The 18,991-nt window shown below is 38.3% G+C and overlaps 3 protein-coding genes across 5 annotated transcripts; 2 read left to right on the forward strand and 1 right to left on the reverse strand.

Annotated features, from left to right (window-relative positions):
- Nucleotides 1–2,364, reverse strand: LOC135624521 (peroxisome biogenesis protein 16-like). Its single transcript, XM_065128226.1, has 8 exons — nucleotides 2,226–2,364; nucleotides 2,056–2,113; nucleotides 1,631–1,847; nucleotides 1,241–1,542; nucleotides 861–1,129; nucleotides 645–712; nucleotides 495–556; nucleotides 1–392 (listed from the first exon to the last, which is right to left on the reverse strand). Exons 1-8 carry the CDS (start codon nucleotides 2,292–2,294, stop codon nucleotides 331–333), a joined length of 1,107 nt encoding a protein of 368 aa, XP_064984298.1. The 5' UTR covers nucleotides 2,295–2,364; the 3' UTR covers nucleotides 1–330.
- A 350-nt stretch (nucleotides 2,365–2,714) lies between these two features.
- Nucleotides 2,715–8,112, forward strand: LOC135624523 (uncharacterized). Of its 3 annotated transcripts, XM_065128229.1 has the most exons (8): nucleotides 2,715–3,189; nucleotides 4,045–4,160; nucleotides 4,266–4,354; nucleotides 4,438–4,512; nucleotides 4,595–4,705; nucleotides 6,081–6,176; nucleotides 6,812–6,965; nucleotides 8,021–8,112. In XM_065128229.1, exons 1-8 carry the CDS (start codon nucleotides 2,771–2,773, stop codon nucleotides 8,095–8,097), a joined length of 1,137 nt encoding a protein of 378 aa, XP_064984301.1. In that variant the 5' UTR covers nucleotides 2,715–2,770; the 3' UTR covers nucleotides 8,098–8,112. The 3 variants fall into 3 exon arrangements, with proteins under 3 accessions (XP_064984301.1, XP_064984300.1, XP_064984302.1); XM_065128228.1 differs by lacking the exon at nucleotides 8,021–8,112 and having other exon boundaries at nucleotides 6,812–7,265; XM_065128230.1 differs by lacking the exon at nucleotides 8,021–8,112 and having other exon boundaries at nucleotides 3,049–3,189; nucleotides 4,034–4,160; nucleotides 6,812–7,265.
- Nucleotides 8,113–8,450: 338 nt separating this feature from the next.
- LOC135624522 (probable transcriptional regulator SLK2) lies at nucleotides 8,451–18,487 on the forward strand. The gene is made up of 10 exons (XM_065128227.1): nucleotides 8,451–8,610; nucleotides 8,940–9,976; nucleotides 10,080–10,211; nucleotides 10,940–10,988; nucleotides 12,608–12,822; nucleotides 12,938–13,006; nucleotides 13,512–13,612; nucleotides 16,535–16,628; nucleotides 16,733–16,802; nucleotides 17,472–18,487. The coding sequence occupies exons 2-10, from the start codon at nucleotides 9,266–9,268 to the stop codon at nucleotides 18,323–18,325; spliced, it is 2,295 nt and encodes a 764-aa protein (XP_064984299.1). The 5' UTR covers nucleotides 8,451–8,610; nucleotides 8,940–9,265; the 3' UTR covers nucleotides 18,326–18,487.
- The last annotated feature ends 504 nt before the right edge of the window (nucleotides 18,488–18,991 follow it).

Raw genomic sequence — 18,991 nt, forward strand, 5'->3', positions numbered from 1 at the left:
TAATCTTTTTGCTCAATGTGTTTTCTAAGTAATAACTTGTCCATAATTGATCAACATATAAGTGATCATATTGTTTGACTATAAAATATATGGTCTAAATACAGATACTTTTCCAATAATCGCATATAGGGGTGGGAATTGGCCGAAGCAACTAATATACCAGATACACCATGAAAATTGCAGTATAGATCAATACGTTGCTTAACCGAAGTAACAAACTTCCTCGATTAAGATGTTGGAGAAAAATGATCCATGTACTAGAATTTCAAGGAATCAATCGATCAGGATCATTTTTAATATGGAAGGACATTACTGTCAGGGTTTTCCTCCTCATGAACCTGATGTGTACGTATAACGTGTCTGCGCTCCAACGATTAGCTCTACAAGTTTAGCTGCATAAAAAGAATGAAGCAAAATCCATAAACTACTATCACGTTGAGGAGAAAAAGTTTGGCAAAGATTTTATTAGAGAACATGAATATTGAAAGTCGAACCTGTAAGGAACCCTACTAAAGGGATACGACTCAAGTATCTGTCAGTCTTTTCAAGATGATGCCTGGAGATAAAAGATGTAAGAACATAATCAGAAAGGCACTGAAAGTACAAGGAGTAGGTCATAAGCCCAAAACTAGGTGTATCATTACTTTGTATACTGGCTAAAGAATGGATCTCTCATGATGTAAAGTGCCCACACCAGCTTTCGCCTTCTTAACTAAATGGAACAAATGATAGAGCGAATGAGACAGAGAAGTTAGAATCAGAAATAAAGGTGACTAATAACTTGTATTCTTTAATACTAAAGCAATTAACAAAGTGTTTTAAAAGAGTTCAGTTGTAAGAAAACACTAAGCTATGCTTGCCTCATCCTTTTCATAGGTAGAAAGTTGATAGAATTTATCATTGCTTCTACGATGCCAAGTTGTAGAATGTGAAAGCAAGTTCATTCCAGCCAGGTCCATGGCCAGTGAAATCAACCATGGTTTCCAAGATCGAATTCCATATCTTCTAATGAAAAGGACATATACGAGAGGTCTCAGAACAGAGAGCACCTCTCCTGTCAAAAATAACCTACCAGAAAGCCCCTTCTGGAACCAGAGAGTAGAAAATGTGGGCTTCTGAAACAAAAGAGCTGCAAGAAGAAGACCATAACATAACTCCAGCATGTATTATAAAGAAATGCTGCTACATATCAAAATTAAGAAAATTGCATGGCCATCATAAATGTTGGTAAACACATTACCAGGGGTGGCCTCTGAACTCGGGCAAAGCTTGTTTAACCACATTGGATTTGATGCCATTTTTGCATTCTCGCCAAAGCGGCTTAATGCTGATATGGCTCTTCCTTCCAAACTCCTAGGTATGGAGCCATGATAACCATGGATGTGTTCAGGCCTATTATATCCACCAGACACGCCAGAATCCCCATTCCTTGCATGGTAGACTCCAGAAACCTCTAGCCTCTCATCCATGTTCACTAACTCTCCACCTTGTAAAAGCATCTTGTATCCGCTATCACGGAAAGCGGTCAACCTAACAAATGCCCTGTACTACACCAAACCATGTCAGGCTCAAAGAAGGGAAACGAAGAACCAGAAGTAAAAAATAATGAGATTATGAAGCAACATCTTACTTTACGGCTTCAGTCACTGTAAGGTAATTCCACTTGCGCTCTTCACCAGCAAACTGTTGTGCTGCAACCTCAACGACTGTCTCCACATCTTTAAGTGCGGACACACACAGAGACCAAGGAAACGTCGACTTTCCGAATCCATGAGGTCGCATCCTTGTCGGAGTTGTATCAATTATGTGCTGGTTCACGGTACTGATTATGCCCAATAAAGCGTACACTGCAAACCAAACACCATATCTCCAACATCATGTTGCCAACCAAATATTTTGCCCAATTTTAGCTTCAATATTCAACTTTTAACAAATCCAAACTTCAAAAGAACGATGTCATCAACTATTAGCTTGTTTAAGACATAAAATCTCTCCCTCACGACAAAGACAACACCCCCCCAAAAGGAAAAGTTCGATAAGGAATAGATGTAGAACCTGCTTCGGATCCGATTTCGGAGTTGGAAAAGCGCTCCGGGAGAAGCCAAGTGATACCCTAGGGCAGCAGATTTCCCACACAATTTAGCAAAACTTCGAGGGAGAAAGGGATCAACAATACAAAATCTTTGACAGAAGATGGAGATCTAGAGAATTGAAAGGGCTATTACGTTGGCCAGCGATTCGAGGGAATGGACGAACTCGCTGTTCCTCCTCACCCAGAGCTTGTAGGCCTCCATGGCGACTCCTCCCCGTCGCCTCGCAGCCACCGTAGTCTTCGCTTTGTTTCCACCTTTGCCCTCCGGTCACTCGCTCTCAGCGTTATATAGGGAAACGGAATCGAAGACAGCGGTATACAATGACTCGGTAGCGGTCGTCGTAACCATTCCCGTTACGTTCTATTTAATGCGATAGGATTACGGACAAACATAACGACTGTTATAAACACTGTGATCATAATTCCCCAAAATACTTTTTTTATACAACGAATAATATTAATAATTAAATTAAAATATTTAAATTTTAGATATATGTAATATTATATAATATTATATATAATTTAATTTTGATAAATTAATACTAATCATGGTTAAAAATGAATAGTATGGTGAAGCATATATATATATATATATACACACACACACGCACACAGCTACCTTATCCATCCCCAGGGCTCTCTCTTGGGAACGTTCCCAAGTTCCCTCAGTGGTCGCTGATGGAGGCCACGATTACTGCCTCTCCCTTCACCTTCCACCTCGCTTCGACCTTTCCCTTCTTCCGATCTCCGCCTCCGCCTCCGCCTCCGTTGAGATCGTGGTCTCCGCGAAACCCTAAGGCCTCGATCCGCTCTCCCCCTTCCGGGTTCGACTACAAGGCGGAGGTTATGCAGGATTCCCGAGCCGCGGCGGCCGCAGCGCACCCGGAGCTGATGGACCTGGTGGAGGACGGCTCCCTGGTCCTCGTCGAGAAGGGCCGCTTCGGACCCGTTCCGAGCTGGAGGACCGAGTTCGTGGAGCCGGAGACCATCTGGCTGATCGGGACCTCGCACCTGTCGGAGAAGTCCGCCTCGGACGTTGAGCGCGTCGCGAGGGCCGTGAGGCCGGACAACGTCGTCGTCGAGCTCTGTAGGAGCAGGCAAGTGTAATTTTGGTTCGAGTTCTTGGTTTTATTTCGCCCATTTTCTTCATTCTTTTGGGGAGTGATGATTTGCTATCGTGCTCGTCAGCGTGCGAATGATGTGTGTGACCGCTTAGTTCCAGGTGATATGGATGATGATTTCGTACAATCACGCTTACTATCTACACCTAAATCCCTACATACGACTATAGTTGCACATTGGATTGCAAGTCAAAACTAGGTTTAGATACTGTTTCTCATCTCACATGTTGGTTCCTCACACGTTGTCCTCCTCTTACGCTACCTTGGTTTGCACATCGGCGCTTCCTTCTCTACTTTAGTTGCATATACAAATAGCAATTATACGTGTAAACGTTTGAATAGCTAAACTTGCAACTTCTGCTTGTGGGCATCTCTAGTTGCAAGCGACCAAATTGCCTAAATTAATATGAAAATGGTTATTTGATTAATTCTTCTCACTTTTGAATGGATATGTATGAGATCTTTTAATAATAAATATGCAATCTGTAGCTCCTGCTATGTATCAAAACTATTCTTAAATAACTGCATTTATAACCATTAGTAACCAAAGGAGTGACATATATCAGGATGCAGCTACTGGATCTGGACTTAGAACATCCCAGAATGTTGCATTCACGGTCTTAAAGATCACTTTTAAGGGGCATAAATGGTAAAAGAACATGTAGCGTCCAAAAAATATGTCAAATTTGCTATTGTACCAATCTACTTTAATGAATTATCATGATGAGAAGACAATAGAATGGTCTAATTGCAATAGATAAGTCGTTGTTTCTGCATGGAAATTGAGTCTTCTTTTTGTTGGCTAACTGTGTGTTTGCAGACAACTTTCAGAGCCGGAATAATGTATGCTTCCACTTCTGCTGAGGATGTTCCCTCTCTAAAATTAAACATGTTTTCCCTCAGTGGGGCTAAGTTCTTTGGAGCCATCAACCGCAGCATAAATTTGGGTCAGTGTTTTATGCATGCAAAATTGTAGTTTGCTCCACATAAAACATAAAATGCTTCTGTACAGTTAAGAGAAGAGGTGGTAGTGACATGGCTTGCAACCACAGGTGGACAAAGTGCTCTTGCTTTGCGTTTGCTGCTAGCTGTTTTTTCTTCCAAGATATCTTCTGATGCAAATCGATCTTTTGGAGATGAGGTAGTAGAAGTTGACGCTTCCTGATAAAGTGTTAATAACATATTTTCTAGAATTAAAATTTTCCCTTTATATCATTTCTGTAGTTCCGTGCTGCTCGAAAAGTTTCTGAGGAGCTTGGAGTTCAAATTGTTCTGGGAGATCGCCCAATTGAAATAACTGTATGTAGCTGATCAATCATGAAATGAGACATAACTTCCTGATATGTTTTTGATAAATTACATTAGATTTTTTCCTTTTCAGCTTGAAAGGGCCTGGAGTTCTCTTACATGGAGTGAAAAAGTGAGATTGGTTCTCTCACTTTTTCGTGGGATATCTTCTTCATCATCTGAACTGCCAGAAAGTAATATGAAGGTTCTTCACATACCTTTTGCATGAAATGTTCATTGTTATGTCATTGGATTGTCATAGTAGCCTGCAATGAAATACTTGCCTTTTTGTTATTCATCTTGGTTTTGGTTTTCATAGTATTTTCTGCACAATTATGATAGTTGTCTTATTTGTTTGTGTTTTTCCATTCAAGTTTTGCAAGTATCAAATACAAGGTTTTGTATTCTCGTTTTTATCAGGTGTACTGATCGTGCTTGATTCTTGTAATACCAATCCTTGAGCAAAACAACCTTTTTTATTTTACTTTTGTTCTTTTTTGGGCTTACATAAATCATTTATGTGAATATGGTACCAACTAATCCGGATTATCATAGGTTTCTCCATTGATAGCTCCATGCTTGATCCAAATTGGCATTTAGTGTTTTATTGCAAACATTCCTTTGTTTCATGTCTTATCACATGTACTTTTGTAAGTTAATGACTCGCAACCTCTATGAGTCAAGGTGATGCACAATCAGCAAGCAACATATTCAGGAATCTACTATTAATGCAAGGAGGAACTTGATTTTGATGATTTGTATTCCTAGAAAATGTAAAAATAATAATGGTTATTGGATACTGTGACTGTTGATATTGGGCCAACTTGCTTATTCCTGAGTTATGAACTGTGGACCAATCAAATCATGTGTAAAATTCAACCTTCTGTCATCTCCTAGTTCTCTTATGACGTAATGATTTGTACCAAGTTGGCATAGCCATGAAGACTTAAAATACTTGAAGTTATTTGTAATTAATCATGTACCTTCCTTATCTTCTAATATAAAAATTTATGATATCAATGGGATATGACTCAAGATGGAGCTACATGGTGGGCTCAGATGTATGCAGTCATCTGGTTTAAAATTTATGGCAAATTGAAGGCAGCAAATTGATGTAAAATATAACTAAAGGTAACTACAGTTTCAAGATGGGATGGAAAAGTGAGGACCAGAAGATGTGAAAAAATGCAAGAAGCTAGAAGAAAGTATAAAAAGAAGAGAAAATGAGGCATGCCAGTTAAGAAAACACACAACCCTTAATAATCCAATAGAGACTGGCTAAGTAATTCTTACTACGATTGTGACTTCATTGTGGACAAAATAAGAAATAATCATATCTTTTTTTCAATTTAAACATGAAGACTAAAACTCCTTAACATAATAATGGATGCTTCTTGAGATAAAGTGGAGTATCCATTATACATTCTCGGAATAGGTGACAATATTATTTTGATTTTGTTAACAACTAAATATGTTTGCATCTTAGGGAATGATGCGTTTCATTTTGGAAGACTCTAGATGTGGCACTCTGATTATAGATTTATCATTGAGTTACTTTTTTAATTTCATTTACATTGCAGGATCAGGAAATGGATGGCAGCCCTTATAAGCTGTATGAGTCTTTAAGTGTCTCATATCCTTCACTCTTGCAGCCTCTCATACATGAGCGTGATACGGTATGTTTCCTAAACCACATAACAACTTTTTTAAACTAAAATCAAACTTGATCAAGTGAACAAACCAATATTGTTAAATCATGGTCCTCTATTTACGAATACAAAGTCAAATGTAGCTTTGTTAATATTGATACTTCAAACACAATTCTAATGATTTTTCCCTTTCATGATCTTTGGATCAAACCATATCGAGTTCCTTGCCCTGTCATGATGCTTGACTATACAAAATCTTAAACTGAACCAACTAGGCTGTTGCCTTGTGATTGATTCTCCCAAGCGCTGGGTTTGAGCCTTTCTAGAGGTACCTCTGGTTATATAATTTAAGAGTAGGAGGTCAAAATATAGTTCTGTTAAATCTTCATCTAGCTCCTTGTGTTGTCATAATGCTTGGCCATAGCTCCTTGTGTTGTCATAATGCTTGGCCATGCAAATTCATAAAATGAACAACCGAGGCAGTGGCTTAGTGGTTGGTTCCGCTTCTTCTTGAAGAGGCTGTGGGTTAGAATTCTTATGAAGTAGCCCCTCGGTATTGCAACCCAAGTAAGTTTATAGGTGAGTGATAGCTTCTCTTTTATTTTAATAAAAAAAGTTTCTTAAACTGAATTATCTTTTTTGTTTTGTGGGTGTGCTTTCAGTATCTTGCGTGGTCTCTGAAAAGGAGCAAAGCTGTGAATAAGAGTAAGAAAGTTCTTGGGGTCATTGGAAAAGCTCACATGAATGGGGTGGTCTATGCATTGATATCTGATCTGGGTGACTTGCGGTTCCGCGACCTTGTCGGCAAGACATCAGGTGAGAGCAACTCTGGATGGCTTTCTAATTTCCTCGAGAGTTTAGTTAGAGATACTCTTCTAGGCTTCATACTCTGGATTTTATATGAACAATTGATTAACACATTTCAGCACCCATGAACGTCAAACCTCATGGTGAAAAAAAAAAAATCACTCTCAATTGGTGAACTGAAGCTTTTCATACTCAGTTAATCTTGTCATGCCATATTACTAGCCATAATACAATGTCTGTGCATATGTTTAAACGATGCAAAACTCTGGTTTGTCAATTAAAAATATGACAACGAAAGTTTGGATTCCAGTTGGATCTGTGGGTTCTAACTGGTATTTTTTTGGTTCAACCAAGTACCCCCATCAAAACATATCATCATCTAATGCTGGTACATGCACAGTGTATTTTTATTTATTATTCGTATATTCAATGGTTGTTGATGGTAGGTACAATGTTCAGTGATTATAGTTAACTTATTTATGTGCATAAGAAAAAAAAAGATGTCAGCATCAGTCGTGATGACTGCAAGCATTAGTAATTTGGAAACATTTTGTTTTTGTTATTTTAATAAAATTATGAGTTTGTTTTAACGATCATCTTTTTATTTTTTATTTGGGTCATATATATATATATTTTATTTGTTTAAAGAATAAATAACAAAGATGAGAATTGCTCTCTTCAAATTTATTAAATAGGGTTTTAAATTCTTAATTATTTATGTGATTATATACTATATCAACTTCAGGCTAATATACTTATCAGATAAATCTTAACATTTTGTGAGTGGAACATATACATCATTATTAGATTAATAATAAAGTAAAAGCCAATTGCACGACCAATAAAGCAAACACTATTTATTACCTGTACATTATGGAACAGCAGATATGCATGGCATAGAGAGTCTATTACATCGATTGACTGGTGTCAACAAGCTTCCTCGAAACCTCACCACATTTTCTAACCACTCATTCTATGATCTATAATGGACCCCACCAATATATAAATGGGGTAGGCAATAGGTGTACGGAAGTTTCAGGTTTCCCAGTCGTTTCGCTTCCCAGGTACGCATCCGAAGTTTAGAGAACCGCCGTGGGCCAATAATTCTACACCGCGTGTCAACACAGATGGGGCGGCATGACGCGCTGGCCTCGGGATTCGTGATGGGCAGAACGGACGATATTGATGGGGGCGACGTAAGCGTGGTGTCAACAAAGGCATTGCTGTCGAAGCGGGTTGTAGGCGGTCACCAACGTCCTTTCGAGTTCACGCGACACATAAAAGAACCGGTTTCCCGGTTGCCCACCCGAGATTTAGAAACCCACGTCCAGTCCAATCATTTAACTCGACGTGTCAGGACACGTAGCATACAAGTCGCGGAGGCATTGGGATTCGTGACTGGGAGAATAGACGGTGATGAGGAGCGCCACGTAAGTGTCTCGTCGACCTGTCAAAGCCGGTTAGCGATAGCCGCTGAGTCGGTTGCAGCCGGTCACCACCCCCTTCGAGTTCCCTGACCTATAAAAGTACCCGCTCGTCGGACGGCGCCGCTGTGACGAAAGGAGAAAGATCCGGAGAGATGAAGGAGAGAACCAAACGCGTCGTCTCTGTCGATCGCTGCTGCCCTTTATATTCTTCTTGTGTGTCGATTCGGGTATGATGAGCTGCTTTGCCGGCTCGTCGATTTGCTTTCTGGCTTTTTGGTTTGTTTTCGAGATTTTCCATTCGTTCTTCGATTTTTCTTCAAACGCGTCGATCCTTTGGTTTTCGATTATAAATGTCCACTTTTGCAGTTTGTTAGAGTTGAACTGTGTTTGATGGTTGTGTGATCGGGTGCTTCCGGAACGAGTTGGGTTTCTTTCTTACCACTTCCAGTCATCGGCGAGAAATTAGGGCTTACTTTTCTCTTATTGTGGTCTTATCATGCATTAATTAGGATGTATTTTAGGATTATTGCCTTATTAGTGTGGTTTTTCTTGTCAGTGACGAGGGAGACATTTGATTTGATCGTCGTAACGGAGTTATCAGTGATGAGGGAGACCTCTTCCGAGTTCGATCTTCTAATTTGAGGATGCAATTGGATGCAAAAAGGCGTAGCTTTTGTTGAATCTGCGATGATTCGGTGTAAATTTCCCCTGTCGAGGGCTGTTTAAGAGAGGGCTGGCGCTGTATAGGTACCAGGATTCCCGCCGCCAGTTGGGGCACAGTGCCTCACGCTAAAGGAGGCGAAGTCCGGAGGCAATCTTTCCCCGCCTTTGGTATTTTTCTTCCAGAGCGATGGTGGCCAGAACCCAGCCCCTGTGATCCCCATGTCAGGGAACGATCGGTCTGGTCTCAGGCTTGCCTCTGGTGAGATGAACCAGATACTTAACAGCGTAGGGAACTCTTCTGGCCCAAGCGTCGGTGCGAGCTCCCTCGTTACAGATGCCAACTCAGGGCTCTCTGGCGGTCCTCAGTTGCAAAAAAGCACCAGCTTCAACAACGAGTCATATATGGGTCTTCCTGCCTCACCCATTTCTTTCTCCTCCAACTTCTCTGGTTCTTCGGTGATGGATGGTTGCTCCATCGTGCAACAGAGCTCACTCCAAGAACAGGTGCAGAAGCAAGGGCTGTCAACAGCAACATCTCAGCTAGTGCAACAGGAACCCAACAATTTAATGAATGCCCAGAAGAAACCGCGGCTTGGTGTAAAGCATGAGGATGTGCTGCAGCAGCAGTTGATCCAACAGCTTTTGCAGAGACATGATGGAATGCATCCACAAGTTCAGCAAAACCCGCAGTTGCAAACCATTTTGCAACAGCAGAGACTAATGCAGCGTCAGCAGCATCAGCAACAGATAATGCAGTCCCTTTCTCAGTTGCAACAAGGTCCTATCACCTTGCAGCAGCAACAACAGCTGAGACACCATCTGCAGCCACAGTCTATTCAATCGGCTACTCTCATTAAGCGGCCTCTTGATAATGGAATATGTTCTCGCAGGCTTATGCAATATTTATTTCACCAACGTCATCGGCCACCTGTGAGTTGTTTTTTTCTTAAATTTCACTGCAATCTGATTACAGAATTTACCCACATATCAGTCTCGCATTTCGTGCGGTGTCCTAATATCATTCTTTTTGTAGGATAATTCCATATTGTACTGGAGGAAGTTCGTAGCTGAATATTTTGCAGTACGAGCTAGGAAAAGATGGTGTTTGTCCTTGTATGATAATATGGCCAACAATACACTTGGTGTTTTCCCCCAGTTGGCTGTGGTAAATGTTTCTTGTATATCGTGTTTTCTCAATTTAATGCTTGTTTTTGGGTTCATTGTTCAGTACTTGACATCCTGCATGAGAATTAGAGCAGAATCAATAAATGCATATTCATCTAAGCAGGTGACGAACGCAACATATATGTCTTCATGCCTTTTAATTCGTCAAGAAAGGTGATGAATGTTTGGTGCAAGTTATACCATGCAACACTAGGTTGGAAATTAGAAGGTGATACAAAACTAGTGTTGGCCGTACTGATTCTGATTGCTTTCTACTGAAGTAGGAATAGAACATTGATTCAGTTATATAAGGTCTCTCATACTCTGTGAAACTCATTCTCCCCCAAGTTAAGAACCAAAATTTTCTCACTGGAAACTCAAGCTCCCTGATTGCATTAACTTGTTAATGCTAACTTGTTTAGGTGTTCTTAGGAGGTAGCACAGACACAAACCAATATTGGTTAATTGGGCTATCTTTCAATGGTTATTAAAGATATTTGCACCTAGTAGTTATTTGATTTTGTTCAACTGTTCAACTATGCTCAATGGGATGAATTTCCATCTCTGAAGAATATATTATCGTCTGTAACTTAAAAATAACATGAAACCAAATCATTTTTCCAAAGAAAATATATAGAGGCTTTTTTTTCTTTTGTATTAGCATAACAAGGCTATCATCCCATTGTTTCTTTTAATTTATGTTCATTGTGCATTCTTTGCTTGTTGCAGGATGCATGGCAGTGTGGTTTCTGTGGTTCTAAATCAGGAAAAGGATTTGGTTAGTAGATGCATCTTTATTGATTCTGTTAATAGGGTAGTTTCTTTCACTGTGAAATTTACCCATCTGCAAAATTTACTCGTCTGTGAGAGACTTTGTTCATTCCATTGAATTTATATACTTATCAGTAAACATGCTTTGTCACGATCGTTTTTCTTCTATGTGAAAGGTAGTTCATTCTATTACTTGCTTCTTGACGTGCTATCATTGGTTGTGGACTTATGGTATGCAATGCTGACCATACACATATCATGTCTTTCTCATTAGTATAGTAGAAAGAGAAATTGTTGCTCTAAAAAATGATCATTAAAATTTGTTGTAGACAGTGAGTGTTTAACTAGTGGATCGGCAGGTATCCTCTGTTGACAGCAATACATATCTGAAGCATGTGTTTTCTAATGGTGTGAGGTAATACAATTATAGTACCAGGGGAAATCTAAATTATACTGAATTATGGCAAGGTGTGGATTTGATAGGCATCCAAATTAGTCTTTAACCTTGCATTATTGTGAAGCAAGTTTGATTCAAGCTGCCATGTTGTGGAAAACTATTTGGTCAACTGTACCAGAAAATATAATGATGTTAAACAAGATAGTAGTTGATGTCTTAAGTAAATGAATTTTGTATATAAAAAAATTGCATTGTTTTGAAAATCATGTCGAGTTTATTCAGCTTCTCTATACCTATCTCCAAATTGATATTCTAGGACATATTCCTGCTAGAACTCTGTTAGGACTCTAGCTAGGAGAGTCCTAATTGAGAGGGACATTCATGTAAAACCTACCTAAGCCGATCCCTATTAAAGAGGTGAAGAGGCCGGTTAGGGTTAGGAGGTTGTTTCTTAGAGATGAATTAGGAGTTGTAAAGGAATAGGAGTCTTGAGTAGAAGTCCTATTAGGAGTTGGTTAAAAGTAGGAGTCTTGAGTAGAAGTCCTATTAGGAGTTAGGGTTTAGAAACCCTATAAATAGCCATGTATTCCTCCTCTTTTAATAAGCAATAGATGAATCTTTTCTGCAGCCTTTGAGCAGCAACTTGGAGGGAGGAACCCCTATAGAGTTCCAAGGAGGCTGATCCCCTAAAGAGATCAACCCTAAGTTTAGAATCTGCAAGGGTTCTAACAAACTCACTTCTCTTGCCTTTTCATACATTGCTTATTAATCTATTAAGTGTTGATTCTAAAAGTTAATAATACAATTTTCTGGTATAAGAGCCTTCATTTTTATATTTCTGTATCATTTACTCATGTTGGTGCTCCTACTTCTATTAAGACACCGACCTTAGTCCACGGCAAATCTGAATGCCAATAGTTTCTTTGTTGCAGCAATGCTGGATTGATCCTGTTATTGTTGTGACATTCACATTTAGGATATCTGCACTTTTTATTGTAACCTTTTCTATCTCCTATTGGCTGCTACTAGAAATTTGACTTATAAAAAATTATTCTCAAAATTATAGTTTAGCACACACAAATGCGTGTTCTATGAATAGTATATGTAGAAACTTTATATATCTGATAACGAACTGGCATTGGAAATATTTTGCAAAATCATTAAAATCTAATTACTATCATGTATTTGCTAAGTTCTTGCCCAATGATATCCTTTATGTTCTTTGGCAGAGGCTACTTTTGATGTACTTCCTCGGCTTTTTCAAATTAAATTTGACCATGGCGTTATTGATGAAAACTTATTTCTTGACATGCCCCATGAGTCCCGATTATCTTCTGGAATTATGGTATTGGAGTATGAAAAAGCTGTTCAAGAAAGTGTTTATGAACATCTACATATTGTACGAGAGGGACAGCTCCGAATAATATTTACACCAGAACTGAAGGTTCCAAATTGCATGGACTAGTGTCTTTTTTCTTGAAACTGGAAGTTTGCATATTTGGTTATATTTATTCAGTTTTTGGTTATGGAATTATACATATTTCGGGTTTATATTTCAGATATTACTTTGGGAATTTTGTACTCGACGACATGAAGAGTTTCTTCCTCGTAGACTGTTAGCACCGCAGGTATTTGGTTTACTTTCAAATATATTTGTTCTTGGCAGTTTCTAAATTTTTTAAGAGAAAAACTAAAGCAAGAAAAACTATGGCTTGCTCATGATGTTGCATGATTTCATCTGATTATATTTTGAACCATTTATATTTCAAAATTATCATGGTTTAATTAATTAGTTGATATTTCTGAGACAAGTGCTTTTTCCTAGTCCTTTTGGAATCTGGTCCCATTATGCTGGCATACCATATTTCAAAATTATCATTATGCTAGTACACCGAGACTCATTGCAGTCCAGGCAATGACCGGTATAGGTCCAGTTACCAGAAGTTTAAACCATTGGTGACCATTTCATTAGCCACATTTCAGCATTATGAGCCAACTTTTCTTAGTTTTCTAAGGTTGCTTTGCCAAGTGGGTTGCTGCAAGGTTACTTGCAGTTCTACTTGATGTTGCTTCATTCGGTTAAGGCACTATTGTATATAGTATATTCTAACTGTTTAACGCAATCTTTTTCAGGTTAACCAACTATTGCAAGTTGCTCAGAAATATCAAGCAACTGTAACTGAAAATAATACCGCTGGAGTTTCACACCAAGATTTGCAAACCAGCTGTAATATGTGAGTGATCTTATTCATGTCATCCATAGTTTGTTTCAAAACAAATGCAAATTTTTGGAAAATGTTATGTTATACTTTTGTAAGTTACTGATGCAAAGATTTCTGAACTATAACGATTTTCATTTATTGATAAGAAGATTTGTATATTAGTTCCTTAGGAACATGTGATTTGTATGATAGTTGCATGATAAGCTTTATAAAAACGATCTCCTTTGTAATAGGCTCTGACATAATGGAACAGATTTCACTGTTCACATATATCTATCTTTGTTTCTGTTCCTTGTTATTTTCATTGAGACTGAAACAATTTAGATACTGATACAGACATTTCTCTGATTCCATTTCACCTAAGTACGATTGCATGTTCTTTTACCCTTGAAAAAACTGTATAACCTAACCTTGCTTGTGATAATGTTATGCATCTAAAATTTCAGTGCTGAGTATCTTCATATATTGTCAATTGTCATTGCCTTTATCATGAGTTAATGACTTATTCTCTGTTATATGTTGAATTTTTATCTCGTTTTGAGATTGCCAAAGGTTCATTGTGTATGAATCCTGTTTATGTGTATGAGGCCTGGTATGCAAAATTTAGTATCTTGTCTTGAATTTTGATTTTATCTAAACTTCTTAAGAGTTAAGCCCATAAAGGTTGCAACTCAGGTAACCAACTGAACTTAGCTTGATCCTGAGTGGACCTGCTGATCTTCATCTCATAACATCTGATTTGTCAAACTTGTAGTACTGGGCTGAGCTATCAAGCAACCACTTGTCCACTTCCAAGGGAAGTGTTGTACATCTGTGATTACCATTTTTATAGCAATTTACTTTTGATGCTCTATATTTCTCGAGTATGACTGATCTTTCACAATCCTATAATTCATACAGGTTCTGCCTATCTCGTCTCTATCTCTCATAGCACTTGTTGCATCAAATTGAATTCCGCTCCTGTTCCTTGCCAGCTGGATTTTTGTTGCACCATTTCTATGGTCACCGCTATAAATTCTATGGTTGTGGCTGTCCGGTTATACTCGGTTGAAGAGTTTTATCTTCTTTCACCTATATGATCAATCTTTCCTCCCTTTCACAAGTCTCTTAACTAATATGAAATAGATCAACTTGTGATCCTTCTTACAGCATTTCAGTGACTCAGTCTATGTCTGCTGTCCTTTGTTCTTTGCAAAACCAAAGGATCTCAGCATGATTTTGACCTGTGCACTCAATCACCATTAAGAACCATTTAGCTGCATATTTACTGGTTAACTTGTGAGTTCTTCCTTTTACTTGACTAACCCGACTTGTCTCAACTTAGCTCAATAATATCTCATGTCATACTTTAGTCTGAAATTTAGTTTGAATCTTTTTGTCTTACTGAGTAGACATCAGATTTGACTTGGTCTATCCTCCCATCTAGTGCAACTCTCCCAAATTATATGCATAGATCCATCTTCCCATGGTCTTTGTGCATGTCTTTTAATGTAGTACGGACAATGTTTCTATGATTTGGTCACCAAAGATAAACAATCACTTCTACGACACTTGGGCATGTCACCTTTGGTTATGCAGTTTGCTTTGTTCATCTAGCATCACACAATTGTCTGATGATGTATTTCTTTGTTTTAGCGTATCTCTCTACTTAAGATTTCTTGGCACTTTGTTGTGGCTTATTTATTTTAATTGGTTTGATTTGGTTTGATATTGAGTTTGATTATCTAAATGCTTTGAGTGCACTCTCTCTTCAAGATGTCTTTTTTGGGGCTATCATGTGCTCTAAAAAAAGATACTCTAGACCAAGGTAGGCAATATCGAATGATACCGCCCGGTACGGGCGGTATGTACCGGTCCGACGGCATACCGGTACGCGAACCGTCCGCTACCGGATGGAACGAAAAAAAATAATAAAATAATATTTATTTATTTATATTTATATATAAATATTTTAGAAAGAGGTGACATTCGGTGACGTCGCCTTTTTCGGATTATATATATATATATGTATATATATATATATATATATGTATGTATATAAACGAGGCGACGTTGCCCCGCGTAGGGAAGGAAAAGGCGATGTCGCCGAGGCGATGCGACTTCGCCTTTTAAATAAAAAATATATATATATAAATATATATAATCTTATATATATATATGTATATATATGTATATATATGTATATATATAAACGAGGCGATGTCGTCAAGTTATATATGTATATATATGTATATATATAAACGAGGCGATGTCGTCAAGTTATATATATATATATACACACACTGAGCGGTATACCGAACGGTATACCGCTCGGTATACAGTTTCGTACCGTACCGAGCAAATGTCGAAATTCTGGTACGGTACGAAATTGCAGACCTTGCTCTAGACATTATTGTTATGCCATCAAGTGATCAGTATATGCAAGTAATAGACAAATTAATTTAGATTATCATTGATGATTATTATGGCATGAAATATAGGCTTAGGAGTTAGTGAGTGTGTATCTTAAGCCTTTATAGATTGTGTCTATTTCTAGCCAGTATGACATGCCATGAGATGGTGATATCTTAGGAATCAGAGGTTAAGACTCATGATCTTATTTAAGATGAACTATGATATATGAACACATTGATGGACTTAATGATCCTATAGTTTGACATAAGACTAAAAGAAAAACAAACCCATTGTGACAGAGGCTATTCTTTGTAATATTTGGTATGCTATTTGAAAGCTACCACAACTCGGTAATGTACATATGAAAAGGAATCCTGAAGATCTAGTAGTATTGGTGGGGTATTTGATTAGTTTTTCGCAGGTAAGTGGCTGTTTTGTGATGTTCTTTTCTTTTCTGACTGTGACCATGCTCAATTTTTTATGTGTTTGATTTTCTTTAACTAACATGCATGGTTGCTTCTTGATTCATGATGTTTTTAGGTTTGCAGCAATAGGTCGTCAACTAGCAAGAAATTTCGACCTGCAATCTCTGAATGACTTGGGATTCTCCAAAAGATATGTCCGGTGCTTGCAGGTAATTAAGAAGTTATTTTGGTGTCCTGTGCATTATGTGGAAATAGATTAATGTCCTGAAATTTACATTTTCTTCATATAGTTGTTTATTTTTCATTTTGTTAGATATCTGAGGTTGTCAGTAGCATGAAGGACTTGATTGATTTTAGCCAGGAGCAGAAGATTGGAGCAATAGGTAATGCTCATAAAATTGAGTCTAATGATTCAGTGTGCTATTCTATTATATATATGCACCTAGATGTTCCCTAGTCGGTGCTGCCTCTGAAATCCAACTTTATGGTTAAAACCTTCTTGATCAAGGGCAATGTTCACCTTTTGATTTTGACATCTCGTGCTAAGGCATTAACATTTTAACATCTAAATTTACATAATTTTTGTACCAAAACCATTTGTGTCATGTCTGATATCAAATAATTTGTCAACTGAATTCCCGATTAAACATTAAGAAGTTCCAAAATGTTTCAGAAGCTATCCGTCAACCAAAGACATTGAGGCTACATTTTCTTTTTAATCTTTGTATTATAACCTAAGGAATTTATATGTTGATTCCAGAGTTATCTGTCCCTCCTTTGATCTGTTTTACTTTGAATTCTTTTGTTATGACTTCGTTTCTGTGAGAAGTATTTATGATCCCTTTACATTCTTGAATTAAATCGGTCTGTTCATCTTTTCTTCCTCTGTGTTCCAGAAAAGAGCAAATTTTAGATGAGGATTTGAGTGCCTTGCATTTCTTGAATTGATTTCCAACTTTCTGTTGTATAGACCATACTAATTTAATGGAGGATGATTGTTGCAGAATGTAACTAAAGGTATACGCTTTTAATGTGGTAATTATTCTCCACAGAGAGTTTGAAGAACTATCCAAGGCACGCCGCAGCGAAGCTCCAAAAGCAGAAGTTGGACGAGGAGCAAGCAATGAGTTCTCATGCTCTGCCAGGTGATCCGAGCACCCTGAAAAAACCCACAGGCATCCAAGCAGGGTTAAACAATTACATTAACAACAATCTGGCAGCTAGCCAAGTCGCTAACAGCAGCCAGCAGGGTGTTCATGCACTAAACAGCTTTCAGAATATGCTGAGGAACACCTTGAATTTAAAGCAGAATGTGCTTCAGGAGGAAGCTTTGAGTTCTTTAAGTGGTTCCAATCATGCACAGGCTCTACAATTCCAAGGTTCTGCCTCATCAGTTTCCATTGATGCATCTGTAAGTAATTTATCTGGCCAGCATCGGCCGCAACCTCCTTTGGACGTTCGCTTGCAGCAGCAGTACAACCCGCAAAACCCCCAGGTGAACCAACATATGCAGCAACATGTGATTCAGCAAATGCTGCAAGAGATGATGAATAACAAGGGAGCATCGCAACAAGCTGTTATTGCTCCTAATGCAAATGCTGGTCTGGCAGCTGGAGATGTTACTGGAGGTGACATTACTGGTACACCGGTCAGGATAGACACTGGATCAATCAGAAATGCACTCGAGCTCCAAAGTATGCCGACAAACCTGCGTAACAATGGCACAGGAGGAATGGGAAGCAAAAGTTACAGCTTCCAATCTGCTGCCACCGCCAGCAACCCCACCATAAGTGGCAACATTATCAATTCAAGACCTGACTTGCCCCAGAACATGGGTTTGCCAGAAATGGATCACATTGCTCAAGAATTTGCTGAAAATGGGATATTCGATGCCGATTCATGGTGATGTTGGGTTTTTTTTAATGACTGGAAGGAATGAAATTAGTCATAAAGCTGTTGACAATTTCTGATGTCCAAGTTATTATCTACATACATGCTATGGTTGCTTTGTAGGGTAATGGCTATGCTGTTTCAGTATGATGTGCAAATGAATCTGCAAGTTTTCTCATTGCATTTTTTGATGTTTGCCACTTCAAACTGCCTTTTCTTTATAGTGATGATTGCAGTAATTGTGTTTCTTGTTGTGGTCTCTACTGCTCATAGAGGATTCTACATACTGTGGGGTTGGAAGAATGATGCCTTTATGGTGAAACACTTGCCACTAAATTGAATTCCTAACTTAGATTATGCTAATCAAAGGATAGAAAATTGATTAAACGAAAAAAAAGAAAGCTTTAAATAGAAGATGTTAGCTTAGCTTAGTCAATAAAATCATGTTTAGATGCATCATAAGCCATTAAAGAGTTGAAAAGATTTATGTGAAATAATAAATAAAATTTAATTAGTTTAACTGACAAAGATTTCGTATTCATAAGCAGATGTGACTACAACAGAACAAGTAATCAACCATTTCTTCCTTTACGACTCCCCCAGTCGATCGAACGGCTGGTGATCTCAACCATCTCTCTCGTGGGCGAACGTCTCGACGTTCGTCCGATCCGTGTAACCGTCC

This window comes from Musa acuminata, chromosome BXJ2-10, assembly GCF_036884655.1.
Source record: "Musa acuminata AAA Group cultivar baxijiao chromosome BXJ2-10, Cavendish_Baxijiao_AAA, whole genome shotgun sequence".
Lineage (NCBI taxonomy): Eukaryota > Viridiplantae > Streptophyta > Magnoliopsida > Zingiberales > Musaceae > Musa > Musa acuminata.